This window comes from Haliotis asinina, chromosome 3 (assembly GCF_037392515.1).
Source record: "Haliotis asinina isolate JCU_RB_2024 chromosome 3, JCU_Hal_asi_v2, whole genome shotgun sequence".
Lineage (NCBI taxonomy): Eukaryota > Metazoa > Mollusca > Gastropoda > Lepetellida > Haliotidae > Haliotis > Haliotis asinina.
This window is the reverse complement of record NC_090282.1, coordinates 24,648,725-24,669,434: the sequence shown is the minus strand read 5'-3', so window position 1 is coordinate 24,669,434 and position 20,710 is coordinate 24,648,725. Positions and strand designations below refer to the sequence as shown.

The window sequence follows — 20,710 nt, the reverse complement described above, 5'->3', positions numbered from 1 at the left end:
GCTCATGATGTTGATCAGTGGATTGACTGGTCTTATGTGGTAAGTCTAGATTTCTGAAAATGAAGAAAGTCTCCAGGCTATTTTTAATTATATTTTATTAATATAATTCAGGAACTGTTTTACAGTAAAATATGTTCATTTCAGAGAGAAGATGTCAGTCTAAGCTAGCCTGCGGAGAATGTGCCACTATGAACTGATTATAGGGACTCTCTGACTCTCTTTGTAAGAGCTGTTGTTCAGTGCCCATGTTTGTTAATGCCCATCATGCATGATATTCAGTCTTTAAGATTATCAAGATTTGAAAATTTAAGTGAAATTGTTATTATTCATTCTCAGCTTGGAAATATATATTCTTTATTCCTTACAAGTCATTGATTATCAGATTAAGGAGCTAATTCAAACATGGTCATACACGAAAAGTATATTTTTCATGAAAGTCACATCACATTTCCATCACTCCTGCAAAAATGGAACCATTATATCGTGACTGTGTTATATCAGTGCAACCAGCGAAAGCTGTGCTGTAACAGTGTATAACGTTCCACTTTTGTTCAACTGTCGTTTGAAAAAAAACCATAAAAAAACAGCCCTGAAAGCACTTCCATGTTGAAAACTTAAACTTATTATTAAAACTTATGGCTAGTATTAAGACTTACAGCCTTACTTGTGAGTTTTCTGAACAATTTTGTTTCAGGGTCATGTTTTATCCATTAAAGAGATATTCTTCTCTAAAGATCCTATCCCCTTGTCAGTTCAGATGAATATGTTTCAACATGGATAGTTGGAGTACATGACTAGCAAGAAAGTGAAAATGAAGGATGGTCCTGATGTGCAACAATGTGTGCTTAAATATGTGGTCATGATAATATCCCACTGGTACTCTGGCACATATATTATGTTATAAACAAAATATGATGTAAAATCAATAAATAAGGACATTTGTCTGCACATCACACATCATATCATATGATTAGTCTATAACTTAGTGTCATACTGTTTAGTAACAGCTTTCAATACTTTCTCATACCTGTTTTTTCCCCACTGCACTGAGGATGTAATAAAACAACAATTAACCATGGAACAAGATGTGAATGTTACCTGGAATGTATTGATGTACACTGTGTTCAAAATTATGATCAGCGTCTTTTTTTCTATTTTCAAACATTTCTGTTCAATGATTCATAACTATCAGCATTAAACTCACCTGAAATTACGCATATGGCATTATAAACAAATGTCCTGCATTGTAATGCATAACAATGAGATCGCATGACTTATATCTAATCAATAGCAACATTTCACGATCCACCTAACAGCAAGGTATCCTAACACAGGTGTGGTCCACAGAATATGAGACAGGCTTCATTGAGTTTTGGATTTAAATATGGATATATACATATAACGGTATAATTATTTGCAAATTATGTAACTGTAAAACAAAACAAAAACACATTCACAAATATATCTGATCGTGAGCATCCTTAGATACCGATCGATATCTAAATCTGTCACATTTGACAGTTCAAACCATATCGTTTTCTTGTAACCCCTCATAAAAACGTACTTACAAGGGAGAATGCTTTACAAATCCAGCAGGTTTATTTTATCAAAAACGTCTGTTTTAGACTGACGGTGTTAAATTGTATACAGCTGTCGTTTTATCACAGAATACGTAAAGCATTCCTTATAAAAGCTACTGTGGTCAGTTTGTTCAATAAACGTCACGTTGATCAAGAACCTTCATGACAATTATATTCTCTAAAACACTATTCACAATCCCAAACACACAGCACTATTTCCGGAAAGGTATGGACACCAAGCTTTGCAATAAACACAATAACATCTTTTAGGGAATATACCACATATCGCATCAGGCGGGATATAAATAGATTCCAGCGTGTATCAGTGTCACTGTGTTGATCACGCGACTCAGTCGCCGTCGGCTGTGATCGACAACTTGAAGTAACACAACAAATCATTATAAACAAGGAAATTGGCATCATACACGATGATTGACTGGGGACTAGTACAGGTGTGAATAAAATTTGTGTCACGTACCTTTGGTGGCCTCCATTGCTGTAAATGCAACGTGCGTTTGGGGTGACTACGCATGCGCGTGGTGACCAAGCCAGCAAGTGTAAACAGACCAGCTGTTTTCATTACAACAACAGAATCCACACACTCCTTGTCGGGCTTGCGAAATTTCCTTCTCAGAACATTTGTTTACAGCATGTTCTGAGCCTGTATGCGGCATTGTTCTACCAATCAAAATTAATCCAAGGAAAACTGGTGGATAATTCTGCAATAATTAAATTTAGCAACGACGTTTAACGATACAGCAGTGGATCAAGGAAGGTTATGTTATTGTTGTACTACACTTAAACCGCCATTACGACCAGGCTTTGTTGATATTGAGTAAATTCCTGTATTGTAATATGGTCAGATTCAACTTGTAGATACATTAATTACCTGTAGCAAAGGCCAACCAGGGCAATATAAAACCATACGGAAATTACCTCACTTCACCATTTTGTTTTATTCAGTTTGGTAGACGATCAAGGAGGAGTAGGTTTGTTTTAATGGCATTCTAGAAGTTGATGAAGAACGGTATGATATAGCATGGATGGCACTTCCTTAATATGTTATGATCCGACGTTTCGGTATGAATTCTTTCACCGTTGTCAGGCAATATACAAGGGCTGTTCAAAACGTTCTAAACCTACATAACTTCTAGACTGGTGACACCAACTAATCTTAGGAGTGTTGCTGGACAGTGTTCTTCATCAGCATTTCCAGTTATTTTTCTCAAACAGATCAACAAGTTCGAAAGCAACATGTCTTTAACACACTGGGGTATACATACGAGTACAGCGTGAAAGATGTTGTTGGCTGGAGCTCTGATTTTGCATGACAATGCCGTGCCTCACACCTCTCGATTGACAAAGTCTGACATACATCAATATAGCTTCGAAGAACTTCCTCATCTTCCACATTCACCTGACCTGGCCCCACGTGGCTTTCACTTATTTCCAAAACTGAAGGAAGATCTCCGTGGAAAACGCTATGCCGGTAATGACGAGCTCAAATCTGCTGTACTCTTTAGGATACCCCAGTATGCTTCAAGGACCTGGTGCCTTCTAACTCGCAGCAATGGTAACAGAATCTATACCGAAACATAATATAAAAAGAAGTTGTCACCCATAAGGTATCGTAGCTATCTTAAGACAAAGTTTGTTGTTATTTTTAGGCGATCAGCTGGTTGTCTTCCCAAACTTTATTTGATTTATGATCTAGCCGTTAATGATTACCATCACAGGAAATTTAATACAAGAGGAGGATATATGAAATGCTTCAGGGAGATTTTTTAGATTAATCCAGTCCGCGTCTTTTTATTTCATCCTGGTTTTACTCGTATCTGAGTGGAAGGTTACAGGATAACAGTTTTGTGTAAAACTTGACCAATCAAATATTCCGTCACCGCACTACTGTTTTAGGAAGAGACGTTCATACACACGATAAATCAATTATTATTTAGCTTTGATTAAACATTTAACAAAACAGAGCGAGTGAGTGAGTTTTACGTGCATTCAGCAATATTCTAGCTATATGGTGGCAGTCAGTAAATAATCGCGTCTGGATCCGGGACACGATGACATGTGTCAGCCAAGTCAGACCAACCGATCCGTTAGTCGCATCTTACGACAGGCACGTATGGGTTACTGAGTTCTAACTCGGATCTTCAGGGGTAATAATAACTAGCAAATGTGAATGGTGTGTTAGAGGGATGATAGAGAACCTGAAGACGCTGTGAGGAGAAGACTGTTACAGGAGGAAAGGAGTCAAGCGAATGTTATACAGTCCTTATACTAATGCTACCAACTTAAAATGTTAAGACCAGAGGGAGGTTAGGTGTATGTGGCTTTTAGCAATACTCAAACAATATCACAGCAGAAGACATGCACCATGCAGAAATGGATTTCACTCACTGTACCCATGTGGGGAATCGAACACGGGTCTTCGGCATTACGAGCCAACGCTTTAACCCTAGGCTACCAGGCTATACCCTACAAATCGTTTGTATTCACACACCCACACCCACACCCGCATTTAGATATGACTTTTACAATGTGTTCCATCCATGCATTTATTCATCGTACATTCGCATTCAGTAGTGGACCTCAAGGTCAGTGTCACGCACTACAAGGCGAGAGAGCTGGGCTTGAAGGGGCAAAGACTACGGAGTAGAATGTTGTACTAACAACCTACGACATTTGGAGACTAGAGCACAATCTGCATGCTACAGAACATCGTCATGGCGTCTACCGACTGCACACTATCGACCACCGGCCGTTTGTGTGTTACAGTCTGATATGGGTAGCCATATGCAGGTAAATTATATAATTAAGATAGATGGAATTATCACGAAACGTCCTGTAGACTTTCAGGCAAAATGCAGACCACCGCAAACAGATAAAGGGCTCATTTTGTCAAACGAATGTATGCAAACTAACGTAAACAAGCAAGCGTTTGGCTGTACGAACGACTCCATTGATTGAGTTAGTTTTCTTTTACACCACACTCACTAATATTCAAATTATATGGCGGTGGTCTGTAAATATTCGAGTCTGGACCAGATAATCCAGTGATCAACATCATGAGCATCCACATAACCACATTTTCTAATGTTGTGAGAAGTCATGATCTACCGTGACTCTTAATTAAAACCAATAACCACATTTATCAAAACTATGGCATTGCTCATTTATAACCTAACTCTGCAACTTTTGAACAGTATTATTTCCTACACTCGTGTATCCTTTTGCTGAAGCACATGGGTGCATGTTAGATGGGTTACCTTATTACTAAGCTCTAAATAGAACATGCATCATTGTGGCAGCCTTCAACTGAGTACTTCTGAAAATCAGTTGTAGTTTAAATTGTTGTTATGCAGACAGCTTTAATCAATCAACTTCCTGTTGTCTGCCTCTGACAAAAAAGGATATAGGATCCATGCTTTAAGAAACACCAAATATTGTAATGCTCCGGTGGACCTGTGGAGTTGCGGATTAGAACTGATCTTCAGGACGCAGTAACCCATGCTTATCGTAAGAGGCGCCTTACCGGATCCGGTGGTCAGGCTCGCTGATTTGGTTGACATCTGCCATCGGTTCCCAATCTCTATTTTGCTGCGTCCTTCCTTATAGATCACTGTACCCATGTCAGCTACGCGTGAAATGTGACAGCACGGAACACACGTATGTGCGTATGAAAGAAAAAATAACTAACAGACAACATAAAGTAGCCAGTGGAGAGGATCAACACCGGGTTTGGCAGACCTAGGACTGCGCGGTATCAAGGGAATATCGCAATATGCTTTTCAAACGTGACGTATTGGATTTTTCTCTGTGTAGAAAATGAAAAGAGAATCCTTGACTATACAACCTAACCTTGAGACTGCTGTTCCCGGTATATCGCAATACAGGTATATGAATCGCAATTTATTGCACTAAAATGTATTTGCCAATACACAGCCCGAGCAACGACAGAAAGAACAGAAACACGTGATCTATCCTATTAGGGTACACACTATACATCGCTGAAAGTTTTAATTACAAACGGTAGGTATCTTGTTACATCATTACTGGCAAAAACGTCATGACTCTCTACCCACTCACACAATTAATGCACATCTACGGCAGAAGTTCTGTCAGTAAGTATCTCATTATTGGATTAATGTCTCGTCACAAGAGTTGCAGTGTTTGTTTAGATACTCGCAAATAACACCTTGCATGTACAGGTGGTTGTCATGATATCGTCAGCCATCTACATTGCCTCTCTATATTGCAGTATCCGTATCAAAAGTCATGGCTGTAAATTCTCATGATCATAATCTCATCTCCCTCAGAAGTATATTTTATGAACAATACTTGTTGACTGTATGACTTTCATGCTTGACCTGTATCTTTATATATTGGGAAGGTCGGTGGGGTAGCCCACGTTGAAAACCTGGGTGTGGTATTTATGATCCTGTGCTATCACCAGTGCCTTATTTGTAGAGGCTTTGAACTGGAGGGCGGTGGGGTAGCTCAGTAGTTAAAACGTACGCCGAAGACCCGGGTTCGATTCTCCATATCAGCATGCAATGTGTGAAGCCCATTGTGCAGTATCCTACGCCATGATGTTGCTGGAATATTGGTGACAGCGGCGTACAACTATATTCACACGCATGTTTTGGCATCACGTGTTTGAATACAACATGTCGTCCTAGTTTTTGACATGCAATCGTGTTTGAAATGCCTGTTTCACAACAGTCACACGAGACTGAACCGCCATTTTGTCGTTTCGTCATCGCAGGCGTTGCTAAGGAACACTCGCTTGGGTTAGATCTGTCGTGTACATGATTGTATTGATAAGATTACCAGTGTCAGTGTCTAATAATCACAGCGAGTCATGCAGGCAAACAGAAAACGTTCTTTGCCGGGCGTGTTACAGCTCGGATATATAGACATGTACATATATGGCGGCGGTCTGAAACTAATTGAACCTGGACCAGACACTCCAGTGATCAACAGCATGGACATCGATATATGTAACTGGGACACGACCACCCTATCCCATTAGAGGCGAATTCTAACCAGGGTCTTCACGTGTGTTTCATTTGGTAATTCGTTGTCTGAAACGTCTGGTTCGAGTTAGTCTCCTGAAGGAACAAATTCCATAAATTGGTTTGCCTCACTGTCGCTTTTTAATTCAAATACTCCCGGAATCGTTGCCATGGTGATCCACACTCAGAAATGTTAGATTAACGATTGGCGCGCAATGAATAAAATTTTAATAGTGTGTAGCAGATAACAGTGAGCAGGTACTCTGTAATCGTCTTGGTAACAATAAATAGTTCAAAGGGAAACCGTACCGGATGACCGCGACCGCACCCATTCATTTACACGAGCAAGGACTTTAGGTATCAATTTCTATATCACATCTTCATTTTTATTCCAGGAACGTATCATACAATGCAATATATACTGTCAGCTCGATACAAAATGTGTCCAACAATGTTTCCAGGGCGCGAACGTTGCCGGGTTACAGCGTAGCTACGTTAGCGCAAAGGCTAACTGTAGCGCAAATGGGTTGTGCAGCATAGAGAACATGGCAAGTCTTCTTACATGCGAGCGAAGCGAGCAAAGGTTGGCAACGTACTTTCCTCGCTTCGATTCTAAAAATATTTTTCATGTCAAAACAAAACATTGCCACCATCAAAAGTATACACCCATTTCTTCACTGGGTTGTACTCTTACGTTTCAAACCCCAAGCTGAACAATTATTCATGTGAAATACTTTTTATTCAACATTTTAAACGCAACTCGTCTTGTACCAGACCGTTCTTCGCCTCCATTCCCCCTTCCAAGTTCCGGGTCAACGGAGTGAAGGAACAGGAGGGATTAGTCTATACGGAATAATTACAGTTATCCCCCCTGCTTCATTCACACATGACGCCAGAAGAGTTTTTATGTAGAATAAATGTTACGAAAATTCTAACAATAGCGACGACAGATAAGACAAATAAACTCCAACAGGTTCGTGATAAAAATAGGCAATGTGGTATTTCTTTTTAATTTCTGCTTATTTCTTGTTCCATCACTCCGTTCAACTGAAGCTGGCAGGGGTAATGGCGGCGAAGAACGATCTGAATACCACGGGTGGCGCTTAAAATGTTGAATAAAACATATTTCCCGTGAGTAATTACTAAACATGGGGTAAGAAATGTGAGAGCACAGCCAAGTGAGGAAATGGGAGTGTACCTTTGATGGTGGAGATATTTCATTTTGACATGTAAAACATTTTTAGAATCGAACCGAGGAAAGTACGTTGCCTATCTTTGCTCGCTTCGCTCACATATAAGAAGACTTGTCATATTCTCTATGCTGCCCAACCCGATTTGCGCTACAGTTTGCCTGTGGTTAGCGTCACTGTGCCCACTAGTAGTACCGTATCATTTTAAACTATTGTCCTTCAAACATGCACTGTATGTATGGAGCAGCTGTTCTTCAACATATGCTCTACCTGTGTCGAACAACTGCTTTTCAGTCTATGAACTGTCCTTATTGAAGAACTGTTCTATAAATCATGCACTGTCTGTGTCGACCACTTGTTTTTCACACCGTGTATTTGAATTATGAACCGTTCGTACCTGTACTCCATGTATCGGACATACGAAAAACACGTCTCTGTATCGCGAGCTCTCTCTTTAATAATAAGTGTGTAATACGGAAAGTGTAAAGGGCTCTGGTGAAAGGTGGCTACCGCTAGCAAGACCCGGGTCCTCTTGCACAAGCAACCTTAGTGTCTTAGGATCACCTTAATGCTCTGTGAAAGGGGGCCCAGGTCGCATCTACACAAAAAAATTGTATTAGGCCAGAGGCCCCTTTCACGAAGTAGCCTTTGCTAAGGGTCTTTAACATTGCACTAAGGTCACCTCAGAGCTTTGTGAAAGGAGGCTCTGAACATATAATGTGTATTAAACCTTGTGCGCATATTTATAAGTCGATCACGTTTTGACCTACTTTCAAATATGCATTTAATGATTTTAACAGATGTAGTTTTATCCATTTTTTTCTCCAACCAGGATAGGGTTGTTGAGACTGAGCCAACACGAAGCAAATACTCACCTTCGCGTTTGGTCGGAAAGGTTTGGATCAATTATTAGGATGTAGCAACCATATGAAACGGACAGTTTCGGGAAATCTGCCCGCGTAAGGTCCTCCATGCTGAAACCTTAGTTTGTGAAAAGGTTTGACCAACCAGTCTGGAAAAAATCACATAAAATATTTTCTTGATTGATCTGATGTAGATGCCAGCTGAGAAGATTCTCGCGCGCTCCCTATGGGCATTGGGGGGTTCAGTAAGGGGACCAGGGATGTGACAGTGACAGTGTGAGAGTCAAGCACGACAAACAGAGTTATCAGTGACAATGGCGTGTCAATCATGACAAACAAAAGCGTATATTAGTGACTTATAAATGACAAAGACGTGTCGACCTAGAAAACCAGCAATATATCGGATATATTTACGTTAGTGAGTGAGTGAATTTAGTTTTACACTGCGGTCAGCAATATTCCAGCTATATGACGGAGGTCTGTAAATAATCAAATCTGGACAGGACAATCCAGTGATCTACAGTATAAGCATCGATCTACGCAATTGGGAACCGATGACATGTGTCAACCAAGTCAGCGCCTCTTAAGACAAGCATCGTTGCTGAAGTTACGATTCTAACCCGACCTATTTACGAATATGGAGCCACTCCAAGGACACCTCGCCTCAGAAGGTATTTACAAGCACTTGCTTGATACCATTGTTAGCACCCACGGCGAAGCGTCTGACTCACTGCAATAAAGAAGTTGAACTGTACAACGTCTAAAACGCCTCTCAGAGAACTAATTTCGCTTGCAGTTTCCTCAGCAGGTTACACCGTCGGTCCGAGCTTAAAAATGGTTGTCCAATATTTCTACTTCATAAGGAATGACATATGTCTTTTACACGGCGCTCGCCAAGAATATCTCTGCCGTGGCATCTGCCCGCACCAAAAGGGGCTTTGATATCACGAATGACCCAGTATGCCCCATTCCTTTGAGTTAGAGTATCTATCAGTTGTTTATCAGGAATATCACCTTATCCTTTTGGATCTATGGAGAAAGTATCTTTGTCATATATATCAGAATGCTTTCCTTATGCTATTAGCTAGGGCTGCACGGTTTGGACGTCCGATCGGAGTTTGAGTTTCTTGCATAGATTAAAAAGTCATTGATGGGAACTGGGACATTTACTATTCAGTCTCTTGCTTCTACATCGGATCGTAATCTACCGGTCCTGCTATACCCAGAACCTTCTCTTGTCGTCTGCCATTCTATCATGTACACCTACTCTATGTCTATCATGCTCGACAGACAATTACGTCACGTGTGTACCGAAAAACGTCAAGTGACGTTGTACATGGATGGACATTCTGGACAAGTTCCAGCACAACAGTCACAACTGAGGCTAAATTATATGATGTGATGTGGATGTGGACACGTTATCTTCTTCCTCAGATGGTCAACTAAAACTAAAACAGAAGCAGGTTATATCCAGTTAGGGAAACAACATCCTTTCACAATTTGTGAAGACAGGATATGGATGGGAAGTGACGTCATTAAGACGTCACCACACGCCCGATTAACCGGATACAGTCCACCATAATATTACAGCAGCAAAGGGTGTCACAACAACCAAATCCACTGTTTGTCTGATCAGTTAAAATTCAGACCGGTCTGAAGAAGAAAAGGAAAGAGAAACAAACAATGGGTTGCTGAAGACCAAGTACAACCCGGATGTTCACGGGTGAGACCACTCAACTGGATAGACCAGGAACATGGCTGTTCACCTGGGCATGGATCAGCCGCTTTAAAAACCCTACCACATACTGTGAATTCCCTGTGTAAATGTAGATACACATCTGTAGTTTCACAGAGATGACATGAAAACAATATCGTCCAAGTTTATACTGAACGAAATGAGTCAACGCTTTCTTGTCATTTTGGAGAGGCAGACAAGTACCTTTGTACCATGCTTTACGATTGACAGTTTCGTGAGGTTCGCTTTTTGGACATTGTTCGTCGTTGTTGTTGTAATGGCAAACGTAGAGTTATCAGACAAAAATGAAGTAATCCGCACTTCTGCATTGCGTTTTTAAAATCAATCAAAATTACGAAGGTAAATAGACAAAACTCCGGGAGTGCGTGACTGTATGCAGAGCTAACACAGTTCTTGTACATTTCCTGCGGGATCTGCTCATTGATTTAGCCGGGAAGCAATGAACCTAAGGAATCCAGAGCTTAAAATAAAACACGTACATCCCCCACAGCTGATTGATTTAGTTTTCTCTCAGGTTTTTCATATCACTTTTGTTGGATTATGACAAATATTTACTTATTTCAGGCTGTTATCCAACAACGCGGGCTTCATCTTGGCCGTTCATGTATCTGCTGTTTACTGACTGGTGAATATTGTCAGTGTGCGTCTCAACAAACACAAGTTGTGTCATTTGTGTGGTGAGGAAAATTAATGGGAGATTACTCAGTGCTCGAAATCGTCTGGAACTTCACTTCGTGTTTGGGAGTTGCGGTTGTTCCGATTGGAAGCATGTTGTATGCCTAAGTGCTAATTATCCCAAGGGAATCCGATGTCGGACAATCCCGAGGTCCCATTCGGTGCTTATACCAGTAGCTGACTGGTTTGCATAGTCATACAGTGCGTCCATTATCTCAGGTCTCAGCGAATATGGCCAATAGTGTTCTCTGGAGCATGTGCGGCTCAGGGGCTCGTTCCACGAAGCGATGTTAACGCTACGGCTTTTGTAAGTCTTTGTGAAAGTAATTTAAATTATGGCAGTAAAGATCTCATTAGCGCTAGTGACGGGAGTGACAATGATCGTAGCGTAATGATAGCTTTGTGATTACCGTCCCTAACAAAAAAATCTTGGCGCCACTGTGATCGAACTCCCATGCCTTAACGTAGAACTACGACGTTCGTAGCGCTGTGGGCACATTGTACAACGCAGCGCGAAGTCACTGGCGCCGCAACACGAGAGTTACGTCCCTTAGCCGATTACTTGCGCGGACATGTTGGTCACAGCCACAATAAAACCGTAGAATATCACGGCAGACGGGGCTTATTTCGAAGCTATAACATTCTCCCATGCCGCGGGGCGACATTGTGTTTATTATGACAATTATGAATGCATTAAGTAATTATGATTCTTACATTAAATATGCTTACGTAAGCCTAACGGACCATTTAGCATATCAAATACCAGAGTGTGGGTAATGAGCAATCATCCTTTTATCACATATGTCAAATGGTCATACATCTCAGCTACTCACTTTTGACGGGAGTCTTGGAATCGCGGTACACGCGGCTCCTGACGCGGCTCATATTAGTCTCACTATCACAGATACCAGTGCATGAATGAGTGAATGAGTTTAGTTTTACGCCAATATTCCAGCTATATTGCGTCGTTCCGTAAATAATCTAGTTTGGAACAGACAATCCAGTGATCAACAGCATGAGCATAGATCTACGCAGCTGGGACATGACGGCATATATCAACCAAGTCAGCTAGCCTGAACACCCGATCACGTTAGTCGCCGCTTACGACAAGCATGGAATAAGGTCGATATTGCGTGTCACGTGGGGATTTTTCTTTGTTTAGTATCAGAAAAGCGGTCGTCGGACCATGAAACTTAAATTTTCCGTCATTACTATATGTAATGACTTACACAGATGCTGCATGTCCTGTACAAAACGTCTAGCCATTGTTCCTGCAACAGGTTCAAAAACGATAGCTTCAGGTAACAATCGGACCTCCGCAAACTGTGCCGGCCATGGATCATGCTAATGGTTGGGCTCGATATTTGGTTGATTGTGCATCACCGTATCCTTATGTTGTGAAACGTTGCTCACACTATCACCCACGTAACTGTAGGCTTCCGACTTGATTATTTTCAGACATCTGCATACAGTTTTAACATGACAGTGCTGCCTTAATAACAAACAAACGCACCCGAGAGTTAAGAAGTTTGTTTCACAATGAAGCCTCGCGAGACCGAACGGTATCGTTCCGATTGACCACTTTATCCTTATCAATTATCCATATCTAAGAGGTATAGAAACTTAGAAAGCTAGGAAGTATAACGTACAATAACGTATGTAGATGTTGATGTCATCAGTTAAACGTTACCAGATGATCACGGTTTGATAGCTGGCGGACCTATGTTTATTTCTTCTTTATAGCCGAACACAGCATTCCTCCAGCTACGAGGCTACGTAATAACGGCGCATTTGCCACTCTGCGAATCCGACCACCTGATACCGATATTGTCACCTATCACGACAAGTATTGGTTGCTGAAGACCCATTCTAACTTGGATGATCAGTGGCTGCAGAGCGGTATTAATTTGAAGCATGTAATTAAGCTTCTTGGGAGGCATGCATGTAGAAGTTGATATTGGTGGATGACGTGACCAACCGGCAAGGAATAGCCAAGAAACAATAAGGAAGAAGTTGACATACATAACATTTTGTCTTCTTCCTGAAGCATGCATGTAAGCCGGATAAGGATCCAAGATGTTGAAAACTTGGCTGAGTGTGCAAGAAAACACGAAAGGTGTCTGTCCCACCCACAAGTACCCCATTGCCAACCCAGAACGCCACAACCATCCCCAACCCGTAGCACGCCACCCTCAACACATAACGATTATCTAGTGTTAGCGCATTTTAACACATGTACCGTAATCTCCATAGTTTGATTTAACATTGGTGCCAAAGAGACCGCCATGTCGACAACAGCAGGGTATCGGTGGGCGGTTGTTGTCAAGAACGGGGAAAAGTCGGAGTGTCGTCGCGAATCCCCAGAATCTCTGTCGCGTGCTGATGAACCCACTCACATCAGTTGGAATTCCCTGGAGCCAACAAAACAAGAAGCGCAGTTAATGAGGCGACCTTACAGATAAATAAACACATCAAGCAATTACAGCATGATAGCTGCTGACCCTAACGCACGGAGAGCTCTCAACAGTTGGTCTGTCCTGGGGTCGGTCGAAATACAAAACACGCAATACCAACGGGAGTTTAACACTCCTGTCATTTACACATCAGTTTCAACGTCTAATAAATAATGAACGAATGACTGAATAGATGAAATAATAGCCATATTGGCATTGTTTTAGCCGTATCTTTACTGGTGTAATAAATAGATAAATAAATAAATAATCGTTGTTGTCCCAAGCGAACTTGTGGATGATAGCACATGCAACAATGCCATTCTAAATATTTTATGAGCATATGTTACATGGAAAGCCGTTGTGAATTGTAGCATATGAAGAACTGAAAATAGGGTCATGCAAACTAGTGGTTGATATCACTAGCAAATATCCCCTCCGACAGGCTACAGAATCAACTGTGGTCGATCCTCGATTATCCAGCGTTGTAAAAACACATTCTGTTGTGTAGAAAGGAGCATGGATACCCAGGTTAGAATTTGTCTGCAGCAACCCATGCTAACGGGATCGGATGGTCAGGCACGCTGACTTGGTGGACACGTGTTTTCGTATTCCAGTGTTGTAGATTTATGCTCATAATGCTGATCACTGGATCGGTTATTTGTAGGTGGAATTACTGCTGAGTGTGACGTAAAGCAACCAACCAACCATAGGAGAATAGTTGCACTATAGATGATATTGGGGGTGGTCAGTGTTGTCTGGAAGCACCGGGGTCGACTTGCACAAGGCGACCCTTGGGTTTTGACGTCTTCAGCATATTTCAACATAGGGTTACGGCAGTCGTAGTTAAACGGATCGGTTCGTGCGGGTGGATCTTCAGCATTCTGTTAGTCAACCCTTAAGATGGGTACGGGGTACCTGTCCTAACCTGGAATTTGGACGGCAACAGGCACGGCATGCAACACACAATGTTGCTTGGTGTAAAAACAGCCAGCTGACTGACTGTAGTAGTCGGTACCAGGTTGCATAGCGGTATAACATGCATATGTTACATTCTGAGTTGTTCGAGTGACAATGAACATTCAGTTACAATATTCAGTTGTGTTTATTTGTCACTTTCTCTTGAAATGTCGGAATCGTTAAAAGTGCACAAAATCATAAGGTTAGGCAAAAAGTATTGAATGTAATGAAAATAAATCCCTGTTAGAATATTTGAACAAATCACTTCACTTGAAGAACATCTCTCTCTCTCTCTCTCTCTCTCTCTCTCTCTCTCATGCACACACACACACACACAGACAGAGAGAGAGAGAGAGAGAGTTAGTTGTTAGTTTACCCTGTACACATACAGTTCCAGCCCAGCTACCTGCAGCCTTACCCTCAGCACAAATGAGAGTTCACAACGAATGCTCAATAATTTCCTGTCACAGTTGACCTAAGTGTATATGATAACATTCCTCAAAGCAAATACTAGGTGCTTGGATTTGTTATACTCAAATCGATACTCCCTGAACGCTAGATAAGCGTATATTTACCATTGCCCACCTGAGGCAGCAACGCATCAAACAAATACTCTTCCAACCATCTGCTACAGGAAGCCTGCCAGTTTGTACAACGTCACCACTCACTGATGACAGTAGGGTGTATATAGTAAATGTAATGACAGTGTCATGAATAGTAATTACAACACTATTAAAATTAATTAACGATATAGGGTGGTGAATAAGAGTGTACTGCTTAAGGAGAATTCCTCTGGTGGGAGATGTATAACTTGATGCACCCGTATTATGTCAGGATCTCCCATGCTTGCAGGCACGAGAAACCGTCAAATCAGCAGAGGTGCACCGAACTGTTGGCGACGTCGAACGTCACCTGATTGGAGCGTTGCACACATGTGTAAGTGTCCGTCCTACGGAACAGCACATGTGACAATGTTGTTATATCGATCGGTGGTTGCTGCTTTGGGTCGTATTGTCATGTCAAACGTGACACTCTGAGTCATGACAGGCATGTAATTAATAGCCTAGTGAATCAAGAGACGTGTTATCTGACACACAGGGATTCCATTCAGGGCAGTAGGGGGTTTCCTTTAGTACATCAGACATGTCCCTCCAGGACAGAACCCGAGTATATCAGTGACAATGGCTTGTCGTGCATGACAGTAGCCAGAGAAACCTGAAATATACAGTGACAGTGCCATTCAGAGCTCCGCCAGCAGCAGCCATTCACAGAGGGAGCGACGGAAACCAGGGATATATCAGCGACAGGATATGTATCGTGACAACAAAATATATTTCACCCAGAATGTATAGTGAAAATACAGTGACACAAATAGTGACGTGTCAGTGAGGACATCCCCAGTTATATAAGTTATTTGAACATTTGTAACGTAACAGAAAGGTCAGGATGAAGACGGAGTCGAGAAAATCAATTAGTAAGAAAGTCAGAGTGTATGCTTCATCTGGTCTATACATATATTCTTACACATTTAGCTTCTGTTTTAAGGTGATTTCTTTTCAATTTCAACTTTATGCAGTGTATTAAGCCACTAAATGTTCAGCACCAAATACTGTGCAAATGGACGAAGCAATTAGTGCATTAGACTAACAACTAGTCTCTGAAATGAACATATTTTGCTGAAAAAACTTCATAGTGAAAAAAATAATGTAATGAAATGGAGCCCTGAGACTCTTCATTTTCAGAAGCTGTGGAAATCTAGACTTGTCACATTTTCTAGACTTGCGTGGGCTTTCTTGGATATTTATACTTCAGGGTCTGTACGACAGACTATTAGTACATCAGATATCCATAACAACCTCCAAATGCTATATTGGCGTTGTATTTCGTCTAAATGTATATTTGGTTTGTCAACTTGGGGAATGTATTCCTCTATCATAAATACGTCTTTTCTCCGTGCTCAGCCTCAAACACAGTAAGTCCATACATACAGCGGGTTAGTTGTTTAACGCCACATTCAGCAATATTCAGGCCATGTGACAGCGGTCTGTAAATAATCGAGTCCGGACCATGCAGCCCAGTGATCGACAGCATGTGCATCGATCTACACAACTGTGATTCGATGGAGTGTGTAGTGAATAGACTGTTCCACATACTGAAGATTCTTAACAATGCATTCAACCTCACTTGAGAATGTTAATGCATACACTTTCGAATGTGTTGCGAATTAGAAACTCGCAGTTACTAAAGAGCAGATATCGTCTTCCAGGATGGGACTGAGTCCTGAATGTAGTTAAGGAATTAAGTGGGGTAGTCTGGAGTGTTTCCAACCACCTGACCTTGTCCCTTGCAAGTATCTACCCAACCGGAAACTTCAGCCCTACGCACAGAATCTTGTTGTTTAATTTAGACTATTGCTCGTTGTTTAGAGCTCAGCAGTAAGTATTACAGCTAACGGCTAGACTTAGGATATACAGTGTGTACCCAGTGACGATAAAGAGCGTGTTTTGCTTAACTGTCGTTTGAATAGTATTTCAGCGATATCAAGACGGCTTAGTATACAGGCCTGACGTTCACCATGTGATGAGAGCAACTAGCACGGACTTGGTGCAGACAAACCAGGACACATTACCTAGATTCAACGCCACGATCATCTGTGTCTGGTATACCAAAGAGACATTATGATACAACTGCTGACGTGTGGTAGTTTAGCTAGGATGATCAACATCTTTGTGAAAATAAAAACAACTTAAAACTAATTAACATTATACTGTCAGCTCTTTTCCAATTGAAACAAACAGTGAAATGTATTTAAACAATACAGTTCGTTCCAGCCCCTTGTATAATGTAACATAAAGCACACTTTCGCCCAGAACTGTAAAGCATGAAGGTGCTTCCGACATCAGTTCACTATACTGTATTTATCACCTGATAAAGTACTGTCGGTGCTTTTGATCTTTCACAATGGCATCTTAGAATATGTAATATAGGTTTGCAGGAAAATATATTCAGTATTTAGATCACTGGTCCTGATACATAGTACAGTAATTCGGAACGCATACAGCAGAATTTGCATACACGTACCTTGCATGAGTTGTACGGAAAGTATCAAACAATTGTAATCACGATATTAGTAATAGCTATACGAATAAACTATAAAGACTCTTCGATCTCAAAATCGGAATCTCCTGAACCCACGAGTCACGCAGCTCCTCGACAATGGAACAAACTTCCTCTGGACGTCAAACTTTCATCATCATTAATGACAGTCAAATCAAAACCCAAGACGCAACTATTTTCAGGCTATCATTCATACAGTGTATTTCTCACTATTATTCATGAGCTATAATTCATAGAACTTTTCACCTGTTATTATTCACAGGATATATTTCAGGCTGTCATTCATGGGTTTTATTTCATAGCGTTATTTAACTACGTGTGTCATTTTCTCCGCGGATGGATACAGGGCTTTATAAATACTCATTATTATTAGTTGCAGTATTCACAGAGTGTTACAAATGATCTTCAGCAGCCCGTGCTTCTTTTAAGAGGCGACTAAAGGCCAGGCCCGCTGACTAGGTTGATCGACGCTCATGATGTTGATCACCGGATTTTCTGTTCCAGATTTAATTATTTTTCAGTACCATAGCGCCAGTACCATATGTAGTACCACAAGGCCACATCGCCGTGAACAGTATATTGGAGTAATGGCGGTAACAAGGTTACAGACGCTTGACAGCCTCACATGACTCTTGAGTGGAGATGTTTGCCCTGCCAGGGGGAGGGCTTCAAAAGAGGTTCCAAACAAATAAGAAATGTAACGTTTTCAGGCTAAAACCAAAGGGCAGGCCGCCATCTCGTCCGTTGGTAGATATTGGGTGCACACACGTACTGGATATCGCCATCGTGGGGGACATTACACCGTAGATGTCTTTGAGCAGGGATACTCTACCTCTATATAGGCTCCCTGGTTTGAGTACAGTGACGTGAGGTGTCAACAGGAACTTATGCTTGACCACCCGATCTCTCCTGTTACTGGAATTCCAAACAAGAACACACACGCACACACGCACAAACACAAGCTCTTGACTGAACAAGTTAAAGGTATTGTTTATGTTGCATTACATTCGATGCATGCGCTGTATTGGGGCTGTATAGTTCTCATATCAGACAGACCGAAGAAATAATTGTCACTAAAATGCCAGAATACACTTGAAAAAGGCCATCATTCGACCAATTAGTCAAACCAGCCACAAGAAAATATCAAACAGACGCGCATGTGTATTTAGTGTATTCACAGTCGACACTGGATTTGTCGATACGAATGGGGGACACGTGGGCATGAAAACAAAACAAGAGTTCGAGCTACAACCAGAGACAACATACCGCTGCTCTATGTTTATCGAAACGAAGATCTTGACAGAATAAATACTACAAAAAGAAGAGAGTGCATCATGTATTTACACAGTACTTTTTTTTTCTTACGGGATACATAAGATTATTGATCAGTCAACTGGCGGGCAGTTTGCAAGTAGGTGTGTGTTGGGAAAATCAATTTGTTGACACCTCCTAATGTTGTTTTGTGTTAGATCATAAAAAAACCCAATCCAATAAGTGATGTCGGTATTTCAAAACATATTTTGCACTCGATCTATTGTGAATATTTGAAGGGTTCTCAACCTAATTTGGTCGCTATAATTCCATCATCGTTTGGTGTACGTAACGTGCTTTACATATTTCAGGGAGCTCCGACGAGTATTTTAATGCACTTCGTGTGTTTGGGATTGATGGAAGGGACACAATCAACCTTATAACTAAAGTTGTCTACCCTTGTTGATAGGGGGCGCTTGGCCTTCTGTAGCCTCATTCCGATATCTCAACCTAAAACCATGCCGGCGATAATAGTGCTAAGTATGTACGAATTTCTATGATACTGTGTAGTATGTGGAGTTTATGTTTATGTCATTAGTTTAATTAATGTCATGTGTTCCTTTCAGATCAGAACACGAAGCGGGAATCTGGCCGGAAGGTCCAGCTGGGTAATATAAACGCCGGGAAGGTGAGTCTCGTGTTTTGTATGGAGATCGCCATTGACATTCCGAGCACATGGAGATGGTTCCAGAACAATCCAATTTTGGCTTTTTACTCACCACATATCCATATATGACATCAAGTGTAAATTTACATTTCCAAATGTGACGTTGTATTCCATCTATTCAACACAAATGAAATTACCAGAGTTATAAACATGATAAGGGAAGTCATTGAAAACATGTATGCTTTATAATGAGGCGATGAGATCATGTGCATACACGCATCAATACGATTTTATGGGTACATATATAAAGACATTGCTTGTAAACTCTCTGGGAGTTTCATTTATGTCACATTTTGTATTTTTCCGAGTTTAGTTTTCATCCGGTTTACAGATTCTTGATTGTTAATCGTTTAAATATTCTTATGAAGCTTTTTCACATTCACATCATTGAGAGTTCGAGACATTCCAATATGACATTTGTATTCTTTTGAATATTTTCGGAAAAGAGAAAATTGGACCAGTTTATGAAGGACCCTTGATTTCTTTTAATGTGAATAGATGAGCCTAGTATTAGCATTTGGACTGTATTACACCAATCAGTACTTCATTACCATTGTATCAAAGTATAATATTATACTATAGTAAAACATCAGATTTTAGTTAGATTCAGTCAACTCAAGCCCCAGCGCTACGTTTTGTTGAATTGAGTAGTCTTGATACAAGTGTTGAAGAAATTGCTTGAACTGATGGCCAAATTGATTGATCTGGAAAAATATTAATCTGCTGAAATCTATAACCAATATAAACATGATGAGATGGCAAGTGGAATTTAAAAATAAGGGAATTAATATGGCTGCGATTTACATTGTTGGCTTACACGCTCCAGAAGACTTTGTATACAAAAACAGACTTTGTATGCAAAGGTAGACAGGCTGGTGATATTTTCCACTATTTTGAAAAAAACCCTGAAATTTTTGCGTTTTGGCGGTGTCTGTCTTTAAAATTCTTCTCCAGAGTGGCATATAGCGCAACCATTTTCAGTGTGCCATTGGAAAGCATGTACCCTGGAAAGCTTAATTTGCTCATGGCATGTCAATAGCTTGAATAGTTTTGAGTTATTTCCCTTGAAAGTTTGTAAATTTTTCCAAGACATGTCTTCTTAGGGTTCATAAAAATG

General features: G+C 40.9%; 2 protein-coding genes across 3 annotated transcripts in view; one reads left to right on the top strand and one right to left on the bottom strand.

Annotated features, from left to right (window-relative positions):
• Positions 1-2,091, bottom strand: part of LOC137277725 (multiple C2 and transmembrane domain-containing protein 1-like) — a 172,392-nt gene extending 170,301 nt beyond the window's left edge. The window contains exon 1 of the mRNA XM_067809618.1: positions 2,059-2,091. Coding sequence (XP_067665719.1) covers positions 2,059-2,074 — 16 coding nt within the window. The 5' untranslated portion in view covers positions 2,075-2,091. The remainder of the gene's footprint in view (positions 1-2,058) is intronic.
• Positions 1-20,710, top strand: part of LOC137277734 (T-complex protein 1 subunit gamma-like) — a 223,035-nt gene that overhangs the window by 176,056 nt on the left and 26,269 nt on the right. The window contains exons 2-3 of one of the 2 annotated variants that reach the window (XM_067809632.1): positions 19,380-19,406; positions 19,493-19,554. In XM_067809632.1, coding sequence (XP_067665733.1) covers positions 19,385-19,406; positions 19,493-19,554 — 84 coding nt within the window. In that variant the 5' untranslated portion in view covers positions 19,380-19,384. Of the gene's footprint in view, positions 1-19,286; positions 19,407-19,492; positions 19,555-20,710 lie in introns of those variants that run through there. The other variant, XM_067809631.1, reaches the window with a different exon arrangement.